This window comes from Haliotis asinina, chromosome 1, assembly GCF_037392515.1.
Source record: "Haliotis asinina isolate JCU_RB_2024 chromosome 1, JCU_Hal_asi_v2, whole genome shotgun sequence".
NCBI lineage: Eukaryota > Metazoa > Mollusca > Gastropoda > Lepetellida > Haliotidae > Haliotis > Haliotis asinina.
The window spans coordinates 27,901,861-27,928,596 of NC_090280.1; the positions used below are offsets into that span (position 1 = coordinate 27,901,861).

The 26,736-nt window shown below is 37.2% G+C and overlaps 1 protein-coding gene across 2 annotated transcripts in view; it reads left to right on the forward strand.

The window, feature by feature from the left end:
- The window catches only part of LOC137289870 (POU domain, class 2, transcription factor 3L-like), a 54,836-nt gene that overhangs the window by 15,092 nt on the left and 13,008 nt on the right, over window positions 1-26,736 (forward strand). For both annotated transcript variants that reach the window (XM_067820883.1, XM_067820882.1), the window contains exon 2: window positions 4,409-4,506. In XM_067820883.1, coding sequence (XP_067676984.1) covers window positions 4,429-4,506 — 78 coding nt within the window. In that variant the 5' untranslated portion in view covers window positions 4,409-4,428. The remainder of the gene's footprint in view (window positions 1-4,408; window positions 4,507-26,736) is intronic.

Consider the following 26,736-nt stretch of genomic DNA (forward strand, 5'->3'; position numbering starts at 1 on the left):
TAATGAAGGTTACACAAAGCTAAGATTTCACTTACTCATTTATTCAGTATTAATCCAATGCCAAGTGATCACTGATCAAGAAAACTGTTCAAACAGTCAACAATGTGAAGGATTAGAAACTCCATGGGAACTTCATGAACTTGGTTTGATGTACAGATAAGCTTGGAGCCTACTTATAGGTATCTGTGCCACTCAAATTCAAGTAGTTAAAGTTTAGTTATAATCACCCCACAACATGTTTGGTGCGTGATATTAAAATTCACTCCACCCATCCGTGTGTCCGACCATCCGTCCCTATACATTTATCTTTTCAGAAGTAGAACTCTAAAACTGTTCACTGCTTCTTCACCAAACTTGGCACGTGGTTAGGTCTTCAGGTACAGTGGTGCCTTTTGATAGTTTCTGAATAAAATATTTTTGGCGTTTGACTTCAACTGAAATTGGTGGTAGTGCTCTTTTCCAGAGCAGGGCCTACATTTTTGAAGCTCTCTTGGCGCAAAGGTAGTCGCAGGTTACTGTTGATGTATGGTATTTATTACTGTCTTAGTGCCAAGAGAGCTTTGAAAATCTAAGTCCAGATCTTTAGAACTGTTCAAATTTTCTTCACCAAAGTTGGCACTTAGATAGATTAGTGTACTGGTGCCTTTTGGTAGTTTTGGAATTCTGACTAATATATTTTGGGCCCCTCCATTGCAACAAGTTTGACTTAGACTGAAATTGGTGGTTGTCCTCTTTTTTGAGGCAGGACTCGACAACTGTTCACTATTTCTTCACCAAAACTGGCTCATAGCTTGGCCTAGTGGTGTACTCACAATTAGTATACATTTTCATGAAGAGTATTATGCCAGTACGGCGGATATTGATAACTCTGTCTTCTTGTTCTTATTATTTCGTCTTTGCTTTATTTGAAAATGCATCCTGAAATTGGGATTAAAGGTCATATATACTCTACTAGGGTACAAATGCAAAACTGCTCATTTCGATCTTTAATTACCTTAAATCGACCTTTTTGTCAACAGTGCACAATTCTCAGCCGCAAACGAAATGGGGGATTTGTCAAAAGGTAGTGTTTATGTATGTACATTTACTAATCTATACTGAATACACTCTGTCGTGTCTGTGTCTGTGTCTGTGTGAAACAACACCCTTCTTTCAAAGGATTAACCGCCAATACATTGATTGATTGATCATTATTGGCTAACTAAATAACTTTTTAAAAACGTTTTAGTTGCCAAGTGTACTATCTTGGGTAGCCAATGAAATTATACAGCAATGTGAAAAACCTGAAACGATACGTCACGTTTTTGTAGATTGGACTGTTAAAAGACACATCACTTGGGAAATCTGCAGATGAATTATATATCACTTGTTTTTGTGGATATTGATGGATACTTTCCTCGAAGAAGGTAATAGCCTGACATTGCTCCTATAACTTTAATTTTAATATTTGGAGTTATGTTTTTTAAAAGTTGTCGTAGCTTTCAATAGAATGATTGTTTTCATCGTTAAGTGTAATGATGCAGATGACATACACCAGGGTGTGCGTGCGAATTATGATTCATATAGGAAAACTATGAAATGTATACATATTACATTCCTGTTATACATTCGCAGATCGCTTCTTTTTATTAAGTTTCAAAATGCATACAAGTGTGATTATAAAGTAATTAGGATTATGAGACCAAGTATAAAGACGTATATTGACAAGTATCTACATACTGGTGAGTGAACGTTACAAACCAAGTAAATTTAGCAAGTGAAGAAATTTATCGCGCAGTATTTTCACTTCGACCCCGACCACGGTTAGGTTATGTTACACGTTGTGTCATGCAAACTCCTTTTGGTAATGACTCAAATACATATTTATGTAGATTTGATTTTCAAACTTGATGAGAACAAACCATACATGATCTCATTAATTCAAATGGATTTGACTTCACGATTTTCAAAAATGGTGGCACCCTGTCTGAGGATGAATGCTATTTAAGTTTGTTTTCACCGACTTACAAAATCAAAATTACTTTCTACTGGTAGTAAAATATGTATTTTATTGATGGACATTAGGATGTTACATGACATTGCTTATAACATAACAATTTCACTCTTGGAATCGGTCAATATAAGGGGTCAATATAATATTACTTACGATAATGTTGTCACTTCGACCACAACCTCGTTTCAGGGGAAGAAAGCGTTATATCCATGTAAAATGCTTTTGGTCAGCAATGTGTAGTAAGCAGTCTTTATTTCATAAACTCGATGAAACTTTAACTCCATTTTCTATCCTGGAATCGTGGTAGGGGGGCGAACCATCCGATTTAGTATATACCACAGGCTTCCAAAAAGCTCACTTCGCACACACTAACGATCAATTTAAGCACAAACTACGGAGTCTGGTGGAAATCTGTGCACAGTGACATCATCTCCCGACCCCAAGGAACAATTGACGGCAACACAACAATTCGGCATGTCTTTGGTGACATCGAGAAATCAGCAAAATGACGAGCTTCCTACACATTTTCTATACATTTAATTGGATATTGTTCCTTTTATGATGTCACTGTAGGGCTCTGGCGACAGAGTTACGTAACCTGTCTGTGGTTTCATTTGCGGGCGAGAGAGAAGCAGACGGTTTTTTAGCAACTTTTAAGCGCTTGGTATTAATTAACCACAAGTTTTTTCAAAAAACAAATGATGTTTCGTTTATGACTAACCACAAGTCTTTCATATGCAGTGATGAAAAGAGTACCCAAAAATTGAGTTCAGTGGTCCATTAATGGGAACTTTACCAAAAGAGTGCGATCTGATACTGAACAGGAGGGATAACATATTGACTATAGACAGGTATTTGCTCTAATGTTTATGACGTTACAACAAAGTTTACCTATTCACATGAGTTTCCTTACCTAGCCTTTGTCTCAACACTTAGTTTTCCATGCTGCAACAGCAGGAGCATAGTGAACATCCCTAGATCGCGGATTATCTTGTCATTATCTAAGAGTTCACTTTCATGAAGCTTTTCTCAGGGGTAAGAAAATGGCATAGCATATCATGTTGTGTGAACAAACAACTTTGTCAACAAAGACATTAAATTTGCGATTTAACATCATTAGACAAGACAACATTGTTTACCAATTTAGCTTTTTTTGCTTTGCAGGGATTAAGATCACTGTGTATTCTATTCCACTAGGCTACCCCACCACCCACAGTGTTTTCCATGTGTACAGTCCATCATCCTAATTTTCAAACTTGGTTGTGTAACAATATGTCAATACAGAGTCGTATCACATTAGGAGCCTCACAACACAATACATCGATTTGTAATTTCTGTTTTGCAATACATACGTTTCATTATGTTACTGATGATATTGATGTTGACATTATAACAGAATGTGAATAATAACAGAAACTGCTCAAAGACCAGTTTATGCAGATTCTATAGTATTTCCTGTTTGGTTATAAACAGAGGAATTCTTCACAGTGACCCCAGTATTGTGTGTTTCTTCCTTACAATATTGCATTGTTGCTGCTTGAAATTAAAAAACAAATGAGTCAGTGTTGTCATGCTAAAAATGGGAGAATATGAGCTTCTGACAGAATACTGTATCAGAATACATACTGTGTAAATCAATTTTATTGTGATACTTATTGTATCGTAATCAGTCTCCATCAGACTTACATCATTTCCCAAATATGAACAAAACTCTCAGCCTTACCTATTGGGCATACAGAACAAAAATGCCACATGAGCTGTGAAAAACTCTACTTAACTGGGATAACCCTTCCAATATCATTAAAAGTGGAATGGAATTTACATGGAAATAAACCATTTTACATAAGGCTCAGAAGTTATCAGTCACCTCTCTTTGGCTTTCACATTTTTTATTCCCAGTTTACACCCTGCCACAGATAATTTTTTGTGTGTTTCTATAAATTTTGAAGTTGTCTAAAAAAAGTGGAACACATATGACATACCTCCAGCCTCACAATTTTTGTAAGATTGAATAAATTTGTAAGGTCAGACTAATATTATTTCTTGTTTTACAGATTTTTGTTTTCAGAAAACCTCATGGCAGAAGGGGAAAAAAGATCAAAACTTGACAAAATATTTCTTTGAATACTAAAAGTTTTTAGCTTTGGGCAGTTTGTGAAGTAGATACAAAGCAAAAAGCAATCTACAAAGAATTTTCATGTAAGTTTACATTTTTGTCCAATAAACACATTAGGATTTTTGTTTTCTTTTATCATTCTTGAGAAAATATGACTAGTGGATTTGTAAAACAAGAAATATACATGATCTGTCCTAATAGTGGAATTATTTGGGCTCTCATGGTGAGGACAGAAAGTGAGTGTGATGTTCGACTGGAGTTGTTGAAAATTCTTGTCAAGAATTCATTTCTGTTTCCAGGAGGTGGAGGAAGCATCGGCATGAACGGCGACGTTGCTCAGAGCTCCGGCGACGGAGGACAAGAAGGAGAGGATGATAATATGAAACCTCTCAACCTTGTGAGTAGTGTTTGCTAATTTGATCTTGTTACAAAGTGTTGTCATTACTTCTGGAGCAACTGATGGAATAGTCAGTCAATCGATTGATCTTGCTTCAGCGATTATTGATGAGATCTGAAAACAAACTGATGTTCATAAAAATGAATCATCAAAAGAAAAATGTTTGTAGTGATGTTTTGTAAATCAAGACATACGACATACTCATAAACATGCTGTGTAAACAACATACTCATGTACATATCGCAAGAGGGCGTATCCTCAGTTGTAAAGTATATTGTTCGCCTCATCAAAGTAGCTAAAATATGTTTGACAAGTGGATTTTTTTAACTGTAAAAACAACTTTCATTTGGGCCATTAAATTTGTTTTTCTCAAGGTATTGAATCGTTGCTTATTTTAGCACTTATTGGTTTGTCTTAGCACAAATAATTATTTCCATAGTCGCTCGCTCACTCACTCATTGTGAGAAGTCATTCGGTTCAGACACAGTTCTTGGTTTCACCTCCAAACCCATTTATATTATGCATGATGTTATTATCATAACAATGAACATGCTAACAAGTGATAATGAATAAATATGAATATCATCCCGACCAAGATTGACTAGTTAATTCTCCACGGCTATTTGGTTAAGGCTGCTATTCACACCTTGTACTTGTGTCTTATTACACAGGTACTCAAGCATTCAGGCCCAGATACATCAGCAGATCAGAGAATCTTTATGTAGGCAGGTTGACTCTCTGGACTGTTTCTTGCCATGTTCGGGGTGGCCCAGTCTCAGCTACACCTGGCCTGACCTGTTTTTACACCTCAGCAATTTCCTTTGCTCAAAAATCCAGAGTGATTCAATCAGGGGGAATTCACCCCGCATACATAGCTTGGAACTGAATATTTTTCCAGCAAGTTGAAGGGACTGGGGTTTGGCTTACGTGTCTTTTGTTCAGGTGATGTGATACAGGGTTTAACGTCATGTTCAAGTTAACTGTATTTGGCATGTTTGTGTTTATCTGTGCAGCTGATTTTTGTAGTCCAGTGTGTGAAATTTACACAGTGTTTCTATGGTCCCTGGTTAGTAATAATTCATCAGTACCAGTATGATAAGTTTGCAGTGGTACTGGTGGCCACTGAAGTTTTTTTGATAGTTAAGTAAATCTGTGAATGTTGGTTTTTTGACAAGTGAAGTAGAGACAGGACCACTAATTATTGCCCACTCTTTAGTTCTGTGGTCTTGTGGGAAATTTTGAAATGTATCTTTCTGTTTTGTCCAGACTAAGGCCATTTTTAACCAGCTGACCCTAAATCTGACCATTGCTTAAAGCTAGGTACCAGCAAGTTCATTCATATAACATCTGTAATGTAGATAATGGTTTGAACCTCTGACTTGTGCTGTTTGGGCAGATGCTCAGTCCACTTCACCAAGGAGAAGTCTGTAGAGTCTGTAACTTGTCCTGCTGGAGAAATCACAAATTTGGAACTGGTGGAGTTTGGTCTGTTACATTATCTGCTAATCCCAGCCTAAGTCAAGTAACATTCTAGTCCGTCAAGTAAATTCTGCAGAATTGTACTAGCAAGATACTGAGAGGCACAAAATTTTGGCACAGACAACCATCACATATTACTCGTCAGTGGTGCTCATTTTCAGCAGAATTGATGATTTGGGTAGGAGGATGAGTGTAAGCCATAAATACTGCCTCCACAATCATTCTGAATATTACAGGGTGATTCGTAATCTTCAAATAATAGTGGTGTATAAAGGTCTATATTGCGCTATTGTAGTGTAACATTGTGATGGAAATGCTTGTGATGGTTCATAGGCTATCAGTTATTGCTATGTGATATGGGGTTTATACACTTCATTTAGTAGAGACTTGAGTGGCTTATAAAGTGGGGCATCTTTGGTCGCCTGTGTTTTGGTTTTAGATCATGGTTTGTACTCCTAATGGAGTCTCAATGAATAGGTGATAATAACTTGCATTATTTTTCCCTGAACAGCTATCCTGTAAAACTTTTCCTGAAGATTTTTGAAAGGCAGTTTTCATATTAGTAGTACCTCAGTGGCATACCAGTTGATACTGTTTCTTGACCATTTTGTCAGATAAATAGTACCAGTCACATAACTATTTACAGCTGATATGTGTTATATGCTGTCAGGTTAATAGTGTCAAGTCAGATAACATGTCAATCTTGATAAATGAGATGTTGTTGTCAGGTGAATAGTTATATATCAGGTAACACCTCACACCTAATAAATGAGTAGTGCTGTTGTGTGAATAGTACCAAGTGAGGTAACATTTTAAGCTTTATAAAAGAGAAAAGTTATCTTGTGAGTGGTACCACATGAGGTAACTTTGCACCCTTAACAAACAAAACATTCTCACTTTATCACACAACATGTACACTGTTGAATAGAATGTAGCAAATTTTGTTAGTTAAGATCATCACAACATCAATATCTGAAGATGAACTCATGATATATAGGCAGAAACTGCTTCTGGAATTAATATCAATAATAATTTATATCACCTCTCACATAGCACTGAACTCCTTGATGCAGGGGCATGCACTAGGAACAAACAACATGATGGACATAATTACCTTGTATATCTGAAGCTGTGAGCTGCTAGAATGTTTATAGTCACTTAGCTTAACCTACCAGGTACCCATTTTTGCTGGGTTCAAGAGAGGCAGTTTTTAACAAACTCACTTGACTAAGGTGAGACGACAGGTCAGCTACGTCCTAGAAACTGTGAGGAGTCAGCTGCCAAACTTAATTACCTATCCAGGGTTTTACAGGACATGCAAATTTGAGCCCAGTATGGACAAATGTAGAAAATGGATGCAGAACTAAAATTCACTGCATAATGAGGCACACACAAAATTATTCATTGTACCGACAACACACCTACGACTTTGTGTTTGGTTGTTTCTTTCAGAGCAGTTACATGGATCGTTTCATTAACCGGTCAATATGATCAATGATTCATTTCAGACTCTAAAACAATTACCAAAACATGCAATTCTCCACACTTCACAGGCCCCCAACATTTTCATGCAAGGACCCTTAAAACTAATAACTGGGGGTCGCAAGGACCCCCATGTTTGTGAGTCAAGGTAAAACAGAGCAGAGATACATCAGAGAAACAGGGCACATTAAGCTTGGGTTTCTGTGTGTATTTGAATTTAATACATAATTCAGGGATCTTATAATGCTGATAAAGTTATATATTGGTGAAATGTATACTGTCAAAAAAGTAAGATAAAAAATAATTAAGTTTAGAATATGATTGTTACAGGGACATTTAATTTGCATTTAATGTTAGGATATGACAGTAAGAGAGCAAATTATTCAGAAGATCACCATTTCATATTAAAATCTTCTCCAGGTCAGCTATTTGAATAAACATCAGGAGTGTCTTTTTACATGATAAAAACAACTGTATTATTTCAGTAATTCTAAAAAAGCACACTTACTAAAAGCAAACAAAAGGAAGGAAATATTCTTGTTTCACCTTGTAATTTTGCTGATGTTCGTTTGGTAAGTTTGCATTGGTTTATTCAAGTTAAATTTAACAAGTGTGTATGTGTTAGAAGGGCCAGGAGGCTGGTTAACATGAGTGAGTGAGTGAGTGAGTGAGTGAGTGAGTGAGTGAGTGAGTGAGTGAGTGAGTGAGTGAGTGAGAAGTCGCTACATGACAAGCAAAAGCTTTAAGCACAAGCCTACCCCACTGCCCGTGTCATAGAAGACCTTTGCATGAACATGATGACAGTGTCATGTTTGAATAATTTGAATAATGAAGCAATTGCTTTAGCAGTATGGGGTGAATATTTGTCAGAGTGGCATGCAACATTACCTACTTGTGACTTGTATATAAATCTAGTAAGGTAATGAAAATAGTCTTCAAAACCGAACAAGTGTACTTTTTTAAATGTTTTCACTATTTACTGTATTACCGTATGTTACCGTAGATAAGCTGAATTATATCTAAAACTCAAAAGAAGTTAAAGAACAGGTATCTCTTTCATAACATAATATGACATAATCTGTTGTTCTGTAACTTTTTCTGAGTAGTATAAATTCCTTATGTATAAATGGATGAATAGGTTTGTATAACACATAGCAAACAGGAAAGGGGAGATAATCAGTCTTTTTTGGTATGTGCACATTCCATCCATTTGCACTGAGAGAAGAAAATAATTTTCTTGAAACATCTAGCTGAAATGATGCTGAAGTGACTATGGACACAGCAGTTAGTCATAACATGAAGTTGGTGGTGAGGCAGCCATGTGTTTGACCAGTCAGTGTTAGTATCTGAGTAATGTATACAAGTCATAACTAGTCCAATAATGATTGCGTATTTGGTGAATGTTCCATCCATATAGTTCCAGCCTGTAGATAATAAAATCTGAACCAGACAATACAATGATCAACAGCATGAGCATCAATATATGTATCTATCTATATGTGTCAACCAAGTCAGCGAGCCTGACCACCCATATTGTTAGCTGCCTCTACAGCAAGTATGGGTTATTGAATATTGACTTTAACCTGAATCTTCACAAGCACACAACATTAAGTGCAACCCTCTCTGTACAGTTTAACCTTGTTTATTTGGTAAATCTTGGTAAATCAACAATTAAAACCAAATAACTAATCACTGCTACTGAGTAATGTATATAAGTCCAGCCTGGTAACGATTCACTTGCATATTTGGTAATCAAACCATATTGCTTCATGAACGCAATTCTCTAAAAATGAATATTAAAAAATTTTTTTAAAAGAGTGTATATGACTTGGAACTCAGACATTATTTACCAATGTGAGTTACGTATAGTGGAATTTGTGATTTTCCCAAGACTTCATCATCATGATGTATAGCTTTTTGACCATAAGAAAAGCATACCTGCAGTCTTTTAACCTAAGCAATTAAATAATACGTTTTAATTTCTTGATATAAACCATAAAGTATTCATTAGCAAGTGTTCATACATGTTACCATATCTTCATAGTGCATTGGTTGCAGCTCTAGTCATGTTGATCAGTTGTCTTGAGAGTAGGGGTTGGAACTGTTGAGAATTAACTTTTTCTCGAGTAGAGTCGGTACAGAAAATGTTCTAGGAAGTGAAGACAGTCTCAATACCCCTGGCTGTTCAGGCAGAATTTTGTAATAATGATTTCTACTGCCGTGTCAGCACCTTGAAATACTTTTTATACTACTAGCAGACAACTGCTTATGAAGCCATTGGAACAACATGCACATTCTTTGCTGCTAAGTGAACTTTTGTTTGGCTTAAGAAAGCTAGTTGTCATGAATAATGCATGTCTTCATCAGCAGTATTTGCATAGCGGCCAGACAGAAGAAAGAAGCTGCAGGACATTCATGAATAAAGATGTGAAGGGAACCCCATACATCATATCAGTTGCAGAATCGCAGAAAATCAGGCAGAGGTCATCGACGAGCGAGATTTATGCGGCTTTCATAGCAAGACAATTTTGCTGGAATAATTCAGTAATAATGGCCCCCCTTTGTGGATTTTGAAGGCATAAAGCAGAGAGTGGTGTGTTAGCTCACCTGACGTGTCTGGGCAAGTTTTTGAGGTGTGTTATGCATTTTGAATACTTTTTACTCTTTTTCTGTGAGTGTATGAAATGTGTGGTGTGAACAGAGGATACTGAGTTCTGTACAAAAGGGTTTTTGTAAATTGTTGCAAAAAGAGATGTAAGTCATGTTCTTTCTTCGGAGGGATGACTGAGGATGTCTATTGATATTAATGTAAAATTCAATTGCCAGGAGAAGAATTTATGTATCTCAGATGGTGTTATTTTGCACAATAGGCAGCACAGTGAGTGACTAAGATTTTATGCCACTTTAAGCAATATTCTTGGGTACCAGAAGTTGGCTTCACCCCATTGTACCCATGTGGGGAATCAAACCTGGATGTTTTGCTTGATGAGCAACCAATAAAGCTGTATTGTCTAGCTGTTTTGTGTGTTTGTTGTTTAACTCCACTCTCAGCAATATTCCAGCTGTATAGTGGCAGTCTGTAAGTAGTGAAGTCTGGACAAGACAATCCAGTGATCAAAAACATGAGCATCGGTCTACATAATTGGGATACAATGACGTGTCAACCAAATTAATGAGTCTGTCCACTTGATCCCATAAGTAAGTCACCTCTTACACCCAGCATGAGTGGCTGAAGACCAATTCTAACCAGATCTTCCTGTGTTTGGTGCAATTGATGACTTACAGACTTGATTGTATTCTAGGTAAGACTCTGTTTCAGTGTTCAGGATGCCAGTCACTGTATTGTTTGGTCTGACTATCATAGAAGTGGAATAAAGCTGACTATGGCATCAACAACACAAAACAAAGTTTGGCACAGTCATAAAGCTTGAACCAAGCTGACTCTTGTTCTTACTGACAAGGAGAGCCATCTTGTTCTTCAGTTATTATAATACAAAATACAAATAATGATAGCTAGACAGATAAAAACATAGCATATTGTGTATTAAACAAAGATTCTCTGTTAAAATGCTGCAGTCTGCACGCTGCTGTTTTTCTGGTATATATTGACCTTATCTCCTGCAAATGTGCACATGTTCATGGTGTTATATCACATGAGGCTCTTTGTATGTTTGTTCTGGCTTAGCATTGGCTGCATCAAGAGATGCTGTAATCAAGTGATGTTGGTGATAAAGAAAGGAACCATCTGAGCTGTTTCCTGTTCATAGATGTGGCTCACTACACTATTTAGGGACACTGGACAAAACACAAGAAAATACAAGATCACTACATGTTTCTGAGCCACCTTTATTCTGGTATAGTGAATCTTCATCAAAAGATATTAGGGATTAGATATTATATATTAGATATGAAGGGAGTTAAAATGTCATGGGTGGTATCATGAGGAGTGGAAACATCATAGCACTATGTGAATTTACATATATCTTTATGCTAAGACCATTGTAGGGAGTTTTTTCTTAACAATAAGCAGAATAATGGGAGTTTTAAAGTATTTAAAACTAGGATGATCATAGGGGGTTATGGGCATGTTAATAGTAAGGCCATTGTATTGAGATGCAAACATATCAACAGTAAGACCATTGTATTGAGATACAAACATCTCAACAGTGAGACCATTGTATTGAGATACAAACATCTCAATTCTAAGTCCATTGTATTGAGATACAAACATCTCAATGTTAGGACCATTATATTGAGATACAAACATCTCAATTCTAAGTCCATTGTATTGAGATACAAACATCTCAATGTTAGGACCATTATATTGAGATACAAACCTCTCAATGCTAAGACCATTGTATTGAGATGCAAACATCTCAATGCTTGGACCATTGTATTGAGATACAAACATCTCAATGCTAAGACCATTGTATTGAGATACAAACCTCTCAATGCTAAGACCATTGTATTGAGATGCAAACATCTCAATGCTAAGACCATTGTATTGAGATACAAACCTCTCAATGCTAAGACCATTGTATTGAGATGCAAACATCTCAATGCTTGGACCATTGTATTGAGATACAAACATCTCAATGCTAAGACCATTGTATTGAGATACAAACATCTCAACAGTAAGACCATTGTATTGAGATACAAACCTCTCAATGCTAAGACCATTGTATTGAGATACAAACCTCTCAATGCTAGGACCATTGTATTGAGATGCAAACATCTCAATGCTAGGACCGTTGTATTGAGATGCAAACATCTCACTGCTAGGACCATTGTATTGAGATGCAAACATCTCAATGCTAGGACCATTGTATTGAGATACAAACATCTCAATGTTAGGACCATTGTATTGAGATACAAACATCTCAACAGTAAGACCATTGTATTGAGATACAAACATCTCAATTCTAAGTCCATTGTATTGAGATACAAACATCTCAACAGTAAGACCATTGTATTGAGATACAAACATCTCAACAGTAAGACCATTGTATTGAGATACAAACATCTCAACAGTTAGACCATTGTATTGAGATACAAACCTCTCAATGCTAAGACCATTGTATTGAGATGCAAACATCTCAATGCTTGGACCATTGTATTGAGATACAAACATCTCAATGCTAAGACCATTGTATTGAGATACAAACATCTCAACAGTAAGACCATTGTATTGAGATACAAACCTCTCAATGCTAAGACCATTGTATTGAGATACAAACCTCTCAATGCTAGGACCATTGTATTGAGATGCAAACATCTCAATGCTAGGACCATTGTATTGAGATGCAAACATCTCAATGCTAGGACCATTGTATTGAGATGCAAACATCTCAATGCTAGGACCATTGTATTGAGATACAAACATCTCAATGTTAGGACCATTGTATTGAGATGCAAACATCTCAATGCTAGGACCATTGTATTGAGATGCAAACATCTCAATGCTAGGACCATTATATTGAGATACAAACATCTCAACAGTAAGACCGTTGTATTGAGTTACAAACATCTCAATGCTAGGACCATTGTATTGAGATGCAAACATCTCTATGCTAGGACCATTGTATTGAGATACAAACATCTCATTTATGTATTGGGAACATTTTTATGACCTGTTCTGCATAAAATGAGTACTCATAAACAATACAGATGATTAAATGTTAACTTAAAGCTTAGATGCAACCAACAAAATAAACATAATTAAAACACAGTTATCATCTATTCACGACATATATGCATTTCTTATTATGAAAAAACAAATATCAACATTATAAGGGTACAATCTCAAATCAAGAGTGCAACATTTTGTACTTTGGTTTACTATGAAGCCCCAGGGATACCGAACGCAGTCAGAGCAGGTGGGTGTGCACCTAGGTGTGTTATGCCAAAATGATGCTTGTTGTTGCCATAGTGGCTGTTAAAGATCATATATACTCAAGGGGGTACAAATCCATAGATCATTTATTGACGTCATTAAAAATTAAACCCTGTCAGTAAAACTTCTCATGTCAACATTACCTTAAATCAACCTTTTTGACAACGTTTCAACCAATCAGAGGGGCATGCCTCAGTGATGTAATATGAGGTGTACCTATGTGAGTTGCTGTAGTACATATCCATTCTTCTACATTTCCGAGGGTAGAGTGTCTTGTTTATAGGTACCTCTAAACCTGCAATTGTGACAGTTGTTTTGAAAAACAGAAAGCTCTATGTTTTCACAATCTACTACCATTTAATCTTGTCACCTGCCTTGCTTATTTTCCAAATACAGTCGTCTGTGGCTTTGGACTGTCTTCCAGACCTTTCATCTTTACCTGAGACCAGATTTCATGCTTCTAGCTTTATTGTCCTCGCTCACCTGGGGCTTGGGGTAGCCTTGTAGTTTAAAGTGTTCACTCATCATCCTGAAGACCTGGGTTCGATTCCGTGTATGGGTGCAATGGGTGAATCTCATTTCTAGTGTCCCCTGCAGTGATATTGCTGGAAGACTGCCAAGAGTAGTGTGGAAATATGCTCACTCACTCACTCACTCACTCATTCGGCCTAGCTTTGTCTTGGAGGAAAAGACCAGCACTTACCTCCCTTTGTAACATGTTATATTCGGGATAACACTTTTTTTAGTAAAGTGCTAATTCTATTAATGACTCTCATGTCTGTCAGCCATGATATAACTCCTATAACATCTCAGTCAGGTTGTTATTTTTCGTCAGTTGATTATTATTGGTGTCTCTTCTTCCAGTTTGTTTTACTTATCATTCTTTGACTTTTTCATAGTGTATATTACAAACATGCATTACAAGATCGTATTGGGGGTGGCCAGTACCTGTCTATACCTATATTTGTAAAATATATTGTTAGTAGAGAATATTGTTTGGTTAACTTTGAAGATTACTTAGGATTTATTACTTTTTTTCCTGATTTACTGCATTTTTCAGTTATATTATTATCATGTTCACAGTATTGTATGTTTGTAAGTTGTGTTTCATTTGAAATATGAATGTTTATTTGTCCTTTATAAAACATGCAGTTTCCCTTATACTGGACGACAAAGGTCATACATTTAGGCATTCCAAAAATAGGTAAGTAGTTTGGTAAATCTGATATAAATAAGGCATATTTTATTTATAGTGTTGTGGTTAGATGGAGCAGACAGTATATCTTGGCTTGAGGGAGGAATTGGTCTTTAGCAATCCATGCTTGTTGTAAGAGGTGACGAATGGGATTGGGGATCTAAGACTTGCTGACTTGGTTGTCAAATCTCATTGTGTCCCAATTTCTTTGATCGATGCTTGTGCTGTTGATCTCTAGATTGCCTGGAAAAGGCTTGAGTGTCTACAGACTGCTGCCATATAAACTACAATATTGCCAAGTGTGGTGTGAAACAACAAACAAAATGCATGAGGCAAACAAACAAAACTCATGTGGCAAACAAACAAAGGAAACTCATGAGGCAAATATTTGTTTTTCTAATAGTTTCAGTTGTTTTCTGTAAGTCTTCTTCTTTTGGTGATCACTGGATTGTCTGGCTCAGACTGGATTATTTACAGACTGCTGCAATGTAGCTGCAGTGTTGCTGAGTGCAAAACTTAACTCACTCTGTTGGTTTGTTTCCAGTCTTGTCACCAGAATATTAAATAGCCACATGAAGGTTGCATCAAGAATTCTAAACTAAAAGCCCTCTGTAGGTAAATAGTCTGGACTCGAGGAAAGTTTCAGGATTTTTGTGTCATTTGCTGCTAATTTAGGAGTAAATATTGGGTCTTGAACAGACATGAATAAATAACTTCAGTCTTACATGAATTCATTGCTTGCAACTGATAACACTGATTCTTCATTCAGACTTAAGTTTGTATGGCAGAGTAAATGTACCAATTTCTTTGACTCATAAATCATGAGCATGTATATTCATCATCATGTATATTACATGCAACATGATTAGCTAAAATTAGGGTTGCTGTAGTGCATCTATGCTGACCGTTTCAATTATATTAATTACACCAGTGTAATGATAAGGCACTGTTGTATCGGTATTTTTGGTGAGCCATACAATACGTCAATTTACAATTGCAGTGCATAAAGTACATTTCATAACAGAGTAGAGCTGTGTGATAACGTGAAATGTTTAACAGAAACTGTTCTAGAATCACTGCAGTTTCTTTAGTATTGCCTGGGTGGCTATAAATAGCAGAATTTCATAGTGCCCCAACCTGACATGCTTCTTATGGATATGAAAACAAATGATACAGAATTTGCTAAAGTATGCTTGTAGTGTATAACCCATGTTATACACCAGTACAACAGCCTCTTTCATTCCATTAAAGATCTTATCAGTGTATTGCAGTGCACTATCCCAGCTATATGTCAGCATCTAGGCACAGATTTACTTCCAGTGTACAATGCAATTATGTACCTGTATACCTGTATACCTGTAAGTTGGTTTGTAGTGTATAACCCACGTTCTGTACCTGTGTCTAGACTGTACATAAACTTTTATGCAATACCAGTATAAGTCCAAACTGAAACTCTACTCATGTTGCAGGAAGATGACTAAGGAGTTGGTTTTTTTCTGAAACTCCTTTTTAAAACTGCAGAACTTCTGCCAAAGGTTGAACCTTGCTCTCACAACTGGACACACTGTTAATCCAAGACAGCTATTCATACTGTTTAAAAAGTGGGCTTTTGTCCATGCATCCACAATGCCCCGCGTTATACAGAAAACTGAGTCAAGTCATTGGTATAATCTCATCCAGTGTAATAGAGAGGTTCACTTGAGACCATTTTGCATATAAATGACATTTGCAATTCATCTCTGTCACAGACCCAGAATAGCAAATAGGAGAATAGCAGCGATCTCCATATTCAAGCTGTGGTTGGTTCATGCATACAAATAAGCTGATTTGCTAATAAAATATTTCATTGTGAGGCTGCATCTCATGACTACTAAGTGTCTCATTTCCATATCATGCATGCGTATTCTGATATGGGGGACACTCAGCTGGGCACATATCTGGGGTAAAGAAAGGAGGAGTTGTTAGGTGTATAGTATCTGTGTACAACTATTGGTCATCTAAACGTCAGCATAGGCCCCATTGGTGGTCATCATGATGTGCCAGGTGAGATATTTATTTCAATATTTGTTAGGGTTTTTTTGTTTTTGTTTTTAAACTGCAAATCAGTTGTGAATAATCAGAACTAGTTGTGTTGGATATTAGCACTGAGGGGTGAGAAGTGGTAGTGTGGTATGTAGAAACACTTAGGGGTGATTATTAGTGGTATGGTATATAGTAACTCTTAAGGATGAGCAGTTTTGATGTGGTGCATAGTAGCTCTTAGGAGTGATTAATAGTGCTGTGGTATATAGTAGCTGTTAGGGGTAAGCATTTGTGGTGTGGTATATAGTAGCTCTTAGGTTGATTTGTAGGATCTGGTGTATGGTAGCTCTTAGGGTGATTAGTAGTTTTGTGATATATAGTATCTCTAAGGGTGATTAGTAGTGTGTAATGTACAGCAGCTCTTAGGGGAGATCAGTAGTGGTGTGGTGTATAGTAGCTGTTAGGAGTGATTAGTAGTGGTGAGGTATTTAGTAGCTGTTAGGGGTGATTAGTAGTGGTGAGGTAAGTAGTAGCTGTAGGGGTGATTAGTAGTGGTGAGGTATGTAGTAGCAGTTAGGGATGATTAGTAGTGGTGAGGTATGTAGTAGCAGTAAGGGGTAAGCATTTGTGGTATGGTATGTAGTAGCTCTGAAAACTGATTAGTAGTGTGGTATATAGTAGCTCTTAGAGTGATTTGTTGGATCTGGTGTATAGTAGCTCTGAAGAAAAGGAAGTAGTTACATGGTATATAGTGTCATTGAGGGTGGTGGCAAGGTACTGGTGTGGTATGTAGTAGCACATAGGAGTGAGCGGTAATGGTATGGTATATAGCAGCTGAGTGTGAGTAGTAGTAGTATGGGATGTAGTAGCTCTTAGGGAAGAATATTTGTGGTTTCAGGTATGGTTGCTCTGAGGGGTGATTACTAGTGGTGTGGTATATTATCTCTCTGAGGGGTGATTACTAGTGGTGTGGTATATTATCTCTCTGAGGGGTGATTACTAGTGGTGTGGTATATTATCTCTCTGAGGGGCGGGAAGTAGTGTTGTGGTAGTAAGAGGTATTTTGGTTGTATATGGTGCATATGGTATATAGTGTTAAGTCAAAGGCAGTTTTATGGAATGTGGTAGCATGTCAGTTGAATGAGGTGTACAAATGAGAACAATTCTATCTATTTTTCTTTGTATATTATATATTTCTCTGTATGAACTTAAAACCTTGATTCACCTCCACAGTTTGATTGAGATTTGAAAAGTCTGTTTCAACTTCTGCCTGTTATATATCTGCTTTCAGCCCTTTATGACTGTTAAAGTGAGCAATGAATAGGCAGAATGTTTGTTTTAAGTAAACAATGATAAGCTACATACCCCAGTCTATAAAAACTAATTATAAATCACTTCTTTGTAATTTTTTAAATGAGAAAAATGTTAATTCTACAGTCACCAACATTATTTCAAACCCAGATTACCAATGATTGGGAAAGGCAGGGACCATGGGCCTTTTTGCACTTTAGAATTCAAAATGGCCCATTAAAATTTTGAAGTTTACTATTGACATAAGGGCTGTGTCCAATTTTAAATTCAGAAAATGGCTAATAATCCTGAAAATGGCCAGTCTGATTTTTTCAGGCGTTTGTTTAGACAAGCCTTTTTGAAGTCAGCCAGAAAAATGTGATTAATTTTATTTTGTTTTCAGATTGTTTGTTTTTAGAAATTCACCTTCAGGTGTTAACCCCCTAATTGGTGATATACACATGCACATGCAGACATGCACTTTCAGACATAGACACAGAGAAGCACACAGAAACAGACTCGCAAACATTGACAGACACATAAAAAAGCATAGGCAGACATGCATTCTCAGACAGACATGCAGACACTGATAAACACAGACACAAAAACAGACTCGCAGACACACACAAACAGATAAACAGCCACATGCAGACATACATCCTCAGACAGACAACATACATAGGGGCATATAAAGACATACATCCTCAAACAGACAACATACATAGGGGCATATAAAGGCATGCATCCTCAGACAGACAACATACATAGGGGCATATAAAGGCATACATCCTCAGACAGACAACATACATAGGGGCATATAAAGACATACATCCTCAAACAGACAAGATACATAGGGGCATATAAAGGCATACATCCTCAGACAGACAACATACATAGGGGCATATAAAGACATACATCCTCAGACAGACAACATACATAGGGGCATATAAAGACATACATCCTCAGACAGATAACATACATAGGGGCATATAAAGACACATCCTCAGACAGACAACATACATAGGGGCATATAAAGGCATGCATTCTCAGACAGACATTGAGACACAGAGAAACACACATACACAGAAACAGACACTTAGACAGACACACAGACTCTGAGAGAGGCAGACACACATAGAGGAACATACAGATGCTCTCAGACAGACAGACAGACAGACACCTACCATTACATGATCTCATCTCACCTAACCATAAAGATGAATTGCATGTTTGCAGAGTAGCTGTGCATCTTTAATAAACAGGCACTGACAGAGGTTAACAAATATGCAATTCAGTGTCATAATGTAAATATTTATGAGATAATTATCAATAGTAAATCGAGTTAGGCATTCTGATGCTGACGTCCACAATTACCATATCTGTCTTTCCATGAATCTAATATTTCTGTTGGAATATCCATGCTACCACAGCTTGTATAGCTTTGATAGTCTCTTCTGAGCAGTTACAGTGAATGCAGTTGGAGCTTGTTACACATGTCTGTGTAGTTATTTAAACTTATAATTAGGCACGTCCTCTTCAGACCATTTTTTATCTTGTTTTATGGAATTTGGTCCACAGAAAACCTAAGGGCAGGAGGAGTTTTTTAAAGAAAAATCATGAGTGAAATCAAAACTCCACATGAGTTTCCATGTTCCCTCTTTTGGTGTGTTTGTGTCAAGTGAAAATATGTTGGGTGAGTTCAAGTTTTGCTTTGATTTCAAGAGTATTTGACATACATCACGTTAGCATTAGGATTTAAATTTTTGAGTGGGGAAATTTTTGAGTATTGTTTTTCTTATTCTTGAAAAAAATACAACTGACAACTACAAACAAGAAATGAAATTGGTGTGGTCTCAGAATGAAATGACACCAACCATGGCTTGGTCTGATACCTGGGTTCCAATTGTGCAGATCAATGCTCATGCTGTTGATGACTGGATTGTCTGATCCAGACTTGATTATTCACAGACTGCCATATAGAAGGAATGTTGTTAAACTCACTCACTCACTCACTCACTGTTTTGTTTGGTCAAAAAATGTTTCTTGCCACGACTTTAAGCACCATCCATGTCTTTTCCACAAATCTAAACTGTTCCCCTTCACTGTGTATAAGGTCAGTGGCTTAGCTTGGTGGTTAATGTGTTCACTTGTCACACCAAAACATGGGTTCAAATCCCCACTTGGGTACAATATGTGTAGCCCATATTTGGTGACACTTTCTTGGTACTTCTGAAATATGGTGGCACACCAGAAATAGGCTTCACATAGTACCCCTGTGGGGAATCAATCCTAGGTTTACTAAACTGGGCTACCCCATTGCTGTTAATGTAAATGGTATAGACTAAGTGATTACCATTTTGAAAAATATGAGATGGAAATATATGGTTTGGTCTGGAATCCAGACAGTATTTTTACAACGATGTATCTGTTTCAACACACATCTGTTAAAAACAAGTCAGTTACATTTTTACATTATGAAGCATGTTGACTTTATCCTTTAAAAACATGTTCTGTTCAGAACGTGTGGTATATATAAGTATATTTATGCTGTATATTTGATACTGCACATATACTGTAGGTTCAATTTTCTGCCCTTTGTTGTATTCCCCATCAGTGGTCTCTTGAGGTATAATGATTTAATTCACCTGATCCTTGGTTGATGGGTCAGAACTACCAGAGTATTGTTATTGTCTTTGAAACCAACCATGAGAAAATTGCACTTAAACTAGCATCAGTGCCATCCTGATGGAAAAGCTGAAGCTCAAATTTCTCTTGCAACCAAAGGCAGAGATGCCAGCCACTCAAATTCTGGTGGAGTTACTTTGATTTTTATGCTCCTGCCATATATGGCAGGGGTGATATAGGGTTACCCTCCTCTGTACATATGTACGAAACAGGGAATGTGCTTTATCCATTTCTCCACAAAAAACAGACTGTGGAATTCAGTGAAGTTGTACATGGGCTTTCTTGTGACGTTAATGGTGTGTATCGCATATTTTGTTTCTGTATTTTATTTTATATCTTTTTTAAATTTAGAGACATTTGTGCTTAGGTACAGTTTGCTGTATTTCTTTATGATGATAGTGGAATAGGGGATGTGGGGAGGGGGTACATTATCCTCTTTTCCTCAAAAACAGCTTTATTGAATTCATTTGGATTACACATGTGCTTTATGAGGATTCTAAAGGTGTGCATCTCATTTGTATTTTAGTTAGTTTTGTCCAGTTTTAGTGCCATTTGAACTTACATACATTTCGTTGACTATCTCTCTTGATATAGTTTTACAGGGGATGAAGTCTACCCTCTTGTCCACAAAAGCTGCTCAGCAGAATTGATTGAGCTTCTACATGTTTTTCATTGGGATGCTAAAGGTGTGCATCTCATGCCTAGTTCATCCAATTTCTTAATTTTGTCACTTCTACAGATATTTGAACTTTGTAGAGTTTGGTTCTATTAATCCTGTTCGTCCCATACAACAGGGGGTGTACTTTATCCACTTTTCCTAAAAAAACCATTGCACAAAACTCATGTAGCTTACATATGTCTTTTAAAGACGCTCTTAAGGTGTGCATCTCATATTTTATTTTTGTATCTTTGGGTTTTTTTTTAAGTTTAGAGATGTCTGAACTTAGATAAATTTCGTGGAATTTATCTCTGATGATATTGAAATAGGGATTAAGTCTATCCACTTCTCCACAAAAACTGCTCAACAGAACTGATTAAGCTCACACATGTGTTTCACTGTAACTCAAAAGGTGTGCATCTTATACTGGCGTAGATGTTTATTGAACTTGTTCAGTAGAAATTAATCACCACAGCACACTAAGCATAGGGAATGCTTCCTACAGCAGGATTCAGATTATGACACGTTGCATGATATTGATGAAAAAGTGTTTTTGCGAATGCATGTCGTAGCCTGAATGCAAGTGAAACAAAATGGTTGTGCAGACCACATGCTGACCCCTAACTCTCACCTTTGGTACACAAGTCGGACTTCCAGCACGTCATGACTCCATGCACTTTTGTTAGATTCAGGGTTGGCATCTCAGCGAAGGACATTGAATACTGACAAATGTTTCACTGAAAACATAAGTCTGTGATTGGAAGTTCAGTAGAACAAATAGAGTGAGTGAGTATGGTTTACACCACTTTTACCATATTCCAGCAAAACCACGCTGAGGGACACCAGACAACCAGAAAAGGCTTCACACATTGTACCCATGTGTGGAATCGAACCCAGGTATTCAGTGTAGATGCTTTAACCACGAGACTACCCCCCACCCCATAAAAGTGTGGTATCTGTGGTGTGTTGTGTTATGATAAAAACAAATATTCCCTGTGTTGGCAGTTATATTGTTGCTTCCCTTAGTCATGCCAGGATCTGTTAATTGCACTGAGTGTCACGCTGAAATCCAGCGTTGATGCCATAGTAGGGTATAATATGTGAAGCCCATTTCTGGTGTTCCCCCTGTAAATCTCCTGAGCCAAGATTTTCAAAGCTCACATGGAAAAGACAGTTGTACGTTAATGTATGGCACTTAAGACCATCTTAACACTGGAAAAACCTTGTAAATGTAGGTCCTGGAATACGAAGTATGTAGAAGTATGTAAAACCATACCTGCTCCTCCCACATGAGTATGACTTAGTGCCTCTTTTCAGGTTAGAGACACAAACAGGCTTCACATGTATGGTAGGAATTGAACCTACATCTTGAGCAAATGTTTTAATCACTAGGCTACCCAACCGCCCTCTTAACACAAGGAAAAGATTCGTTTGATGTTTGGTATATTTACTTTTTGTACAGAGAGTGGTTAAAAAATCCCATTGCCCGATACCTAGAACAAGTCAGTTTTCATTTTGGGCAGTCAAGTAATGGTGTCTTACATGTCTGTGGACTACTAGATAATTTTCGCCTACAGTTTCAAACTGCAAAAATATTTGGACCTCATTTCATATATGCTCAATATGTGGCTATTAAACCTCATAGTGATAAAGTAGAATTATCGTTCTTTTTTATTTTTTCTCTTCTCGAAAATAGTCATGTAAACATTAACATTAAATACCACGTTGATTTATTCTCTCATAATTATATCATCATGATTATGTCATAAAAATTAAGTCAAGTGGAAAATTAGTTACTTTCTTAAGGTCACTTTAAAAAAGTCTCAACTCTGTACATGTATAGAGGGAATTGAACTTGGGTTTTAGATGTGATAAACTTTTTAATCACTAGGCTACCCAACTGACCCTATAACACACAAAGAAGATTAGTTTGATGTTGGGTCTATATATTATGTATACATGGGCAGTGTTCATGAATAGTGTCTGACCCTCTGACAAATCCGGCAGATTTGCCAACAGTCAGACAGAAGTTCCCAACCTGCTGGCCCCAGTGTCTGACTAAATATATCACAATAACTTGTCTGAAGTCGTTATTTGTGGCATGGCACACATGTTCACAGTTTATCAATGTATGTTTGTAATCTTTGTCATTATATAGTGTTCATAATTTCAGTGCCAATAATGAGAAATGTTAAATATGAAATGTGTGGTTAATTTTTTCTGTGGGTGAATTTTCAATGGGTCAGACAGACATCTGAATCTTACAGGACCCAATGTCCTGTGACTATGAAACACTATTAATTAAACCTGGGTCTTGGGTTTGACAAGTGAACACTCTATCCACCAGCCTAACCCAAACCCCTCCTGCCATGTTAGCCTAGATACTGGTGTTTATCTTTCTAACACACTTCACGGACCTTTCAGCTAGTAGTAATCACAACACTCCATTTGTTTATGAACCTATGCATGAATATGGATTCAATGAATATAGATAGGTTGTATATCTAGCTGTCTGTGTGGCAGCTGGTCCTGAATCGAGAGGATATGGAGTGATGTGTCGCAATATAAACAGTTACCACATTCAGTAATCTCAGCTGGGGAAAATCAGAAAGAAAGCAGTTCATTGAGAAACTCTGAAAAAAGGAGATTGAAGTCAAATGAAAGAACATTTTGCTGAAAATTCTGGTTATGTCATAATGCATGAATGAATATTTTTTTCAATAATCACTAATTGGAAGTCTGACAGCTAGTAGTCTACCTCATGTGATCTGTGTATCCCTCAGACAAGTGTAAATTGGCCATTTAGAAAGTGGTCAAGTGAGCATATGCTCATTTGTGATACCATTTTTTCAGTGGAAATTCTAGTAATTTTTTCATATTGTTTCCCATCTCAGGATTCAAACCTAGACTCTCAGATTCAGGCTCCAAATCACCACAAGTCAGCAATCTAAGTGTGGGCATAGTTCTACTGCAAGTAAGGATTAAATGTGTCTCGCCTCAATTACAGCTGTCTAGCCACCTGACACAGTGGGGTGGAAAAAGAATGCCACCGGAGAGTTAGAAGTAAGCAGGAGGGGGATCATTTCAAACTCTCTGTATTTCATATTCATTGGGAAAGCACAGTAGTTAAAGGTTTGGTTCCTCTGTAAAGATGTTTGATTCCCAAATGTTAAAACATTATAATGTTTCATTAAAAATTGTTAAAATATTTGATTCACAAATGGTTCAAAACAACCTCGTTAGGGAAGGCCTAGTAATGATTCAGAATCTATATATTTGCACTCCATTGAACTGTTTATCAGTGATGCTCTCAATCTCACAGCTTAACATTGGTGTGACCATTGCCAGTGTACACAACCCAGTGTGTGGGTAAGTTGAAGGGACAAATGTTGCTGAGGTCTACTTGCAGTCATAGTAGTGTTCAGGAAACCCACATTTGATTTTATAGCATTTTAATAAGCCGATATTGTTAATGATACACTTTTCCACATATATGTGACGTCTTTGCCCTATTGAATGCATAATATTCATTTTATCTATCTAAATGTGATCATGAAGTGATCGGTTTCCTATGACTGTACACCCACTGTGCATGCTTGCAGTGATCATGTTTTCTTTGCAGTGATCGGTATCGTACAGTCTTTTCAAACATATGCATGGACCATATAGAAGTGAAGATGACTGAAATATATTGTTTGGATCTAAGCTTTATTGGCATAGAAACAGAAATTAAAGTCCCAGCTACTGTGCGAGAAAGGATTGAGACGGCATACCACACGTTAATGAAAAAATGACTTTCTATGCACTTGTGCATGTGGCTGTCCGTTTCTCTGCACCCCTCCCTCGAAACTAACTGTGAACTGTTAATATTTTAATATGATAAACAACTTTCATTTTTAGGACAAAAAATCCTCACATAGTTGGTGTGATGGTTTTATTATGATCAGCGTTTCACTGAGTATGCTATGTTTAACAGTTTCCGAGTTAGATTGCAATTCATCGTCTTCTTTTGAGCCAACGGACTATAGTCGTCATTAATAAAGGGTCAAATGATGTACAGCCTGACACAAGCCTAGAAACGTTTATTAGAAATAATAGAACTAAGTGTGTCATCATAATGTTTATCACACTTCACGCCTAGATGTTGCTTGGTGATTGGCTGAGCGCTTTTCTGTTATTTTCAATATACCCTGCTTACAAGTGTGTAACATGTTCTATGTACCCCGCCGCTGGGAATGCCGACCTCATTTGGTACATTGTTGTAGTAATTCTTTATCTCGAGTTACAATGAATCACGTACGATATACAGAAATTATTGATATTTTGCGAATGCGATAGAAGGGAGATAACTCAAAATTTGGTCTCTTAGCAAATTCTAGCAATGGCTACAGAAAGTTTTGTACCCTTGCTTCAAACAATTAAAAATTAACATAGGGAACATAAACAAACATCAAGGGTACATCAACCCATGCTCACCTCCTGACCAGTGAACAACTTGTATTGTGTGTATGCTAAAAGTGGCTGCATGGGTTTGTTATCCTGGGGAGGTGGAGAGGAGATACAATCAATGCCTTGTCTGTCTGTCCTCTGCCGACCACCTTGGATGTACCAATTGAATCTGCTTTTATCTGTGAAGAGTACACGAGATCACTGGCCATGATGTCTATTCCATCTCAAACGCACTTGCCTGTGAGGTGGTGTTAGTGGTGGACGAAATGCAAGTCGCCTACAGCAGAGTCCAGCTGCCTGTAAACGTCGACGACCGGTGCTCCTGGATATCCTCACATTGTTAACATTCAAGTGTTCTGTTGGAAGATCTGCTGCTTCTAAAGGAATCGGTGTCATACTGAAGCGTTAATCATGTGCCTATCATCTATGACTGCTGACTAGTTTGAATCCTTGAAATCTCTGTCACAGTCTACCAACAGCACCCTGACTCACATAAAAGCGGATTACAACCTACTGCTGCATTTGACCAGGCCTATGGTCTGACACTCTCAAAGTTCCTGAATTGCAGTGCTAAAGTCCTAAATGAAGCAAGCCTAGATTTCCTAAATGCTGGGATATTGTTAAGGCTGCGTAAAATTAAATTCACAATACCGGTATTGATGATACTAATGATGTGTAATACTATTAATATATTTGGATCTACCAATATCCCAGAATACGTCTTATGGAATTTATTCAGAGAATATTTAATTAGTACAAAAAGTACGAATTTTTTTTTCTCTTTCCACGTCTCATATGATACGCAGATTAATTGTATCTCCTCCACACTGTGGAAACCTTCTCCGTCTATAAATGTTTGTTTGTGTGGTGACCACTGATCAGTTGGTCAACAACAAATCTCTGTGAGTAGTTGTGAGTATGTTAATGGAAACTGACGCATATTTCCGCCAAATGACATCACTGATCAATTTTCACACTTTGGCGATACATCCATGTGTCTCTGGTTCGCGGTTTGTATAGGGGACTAGCTGAGGCTTTAGGTACTATGGGTTGAGATTTTGTGTTTTTGCAGATGGG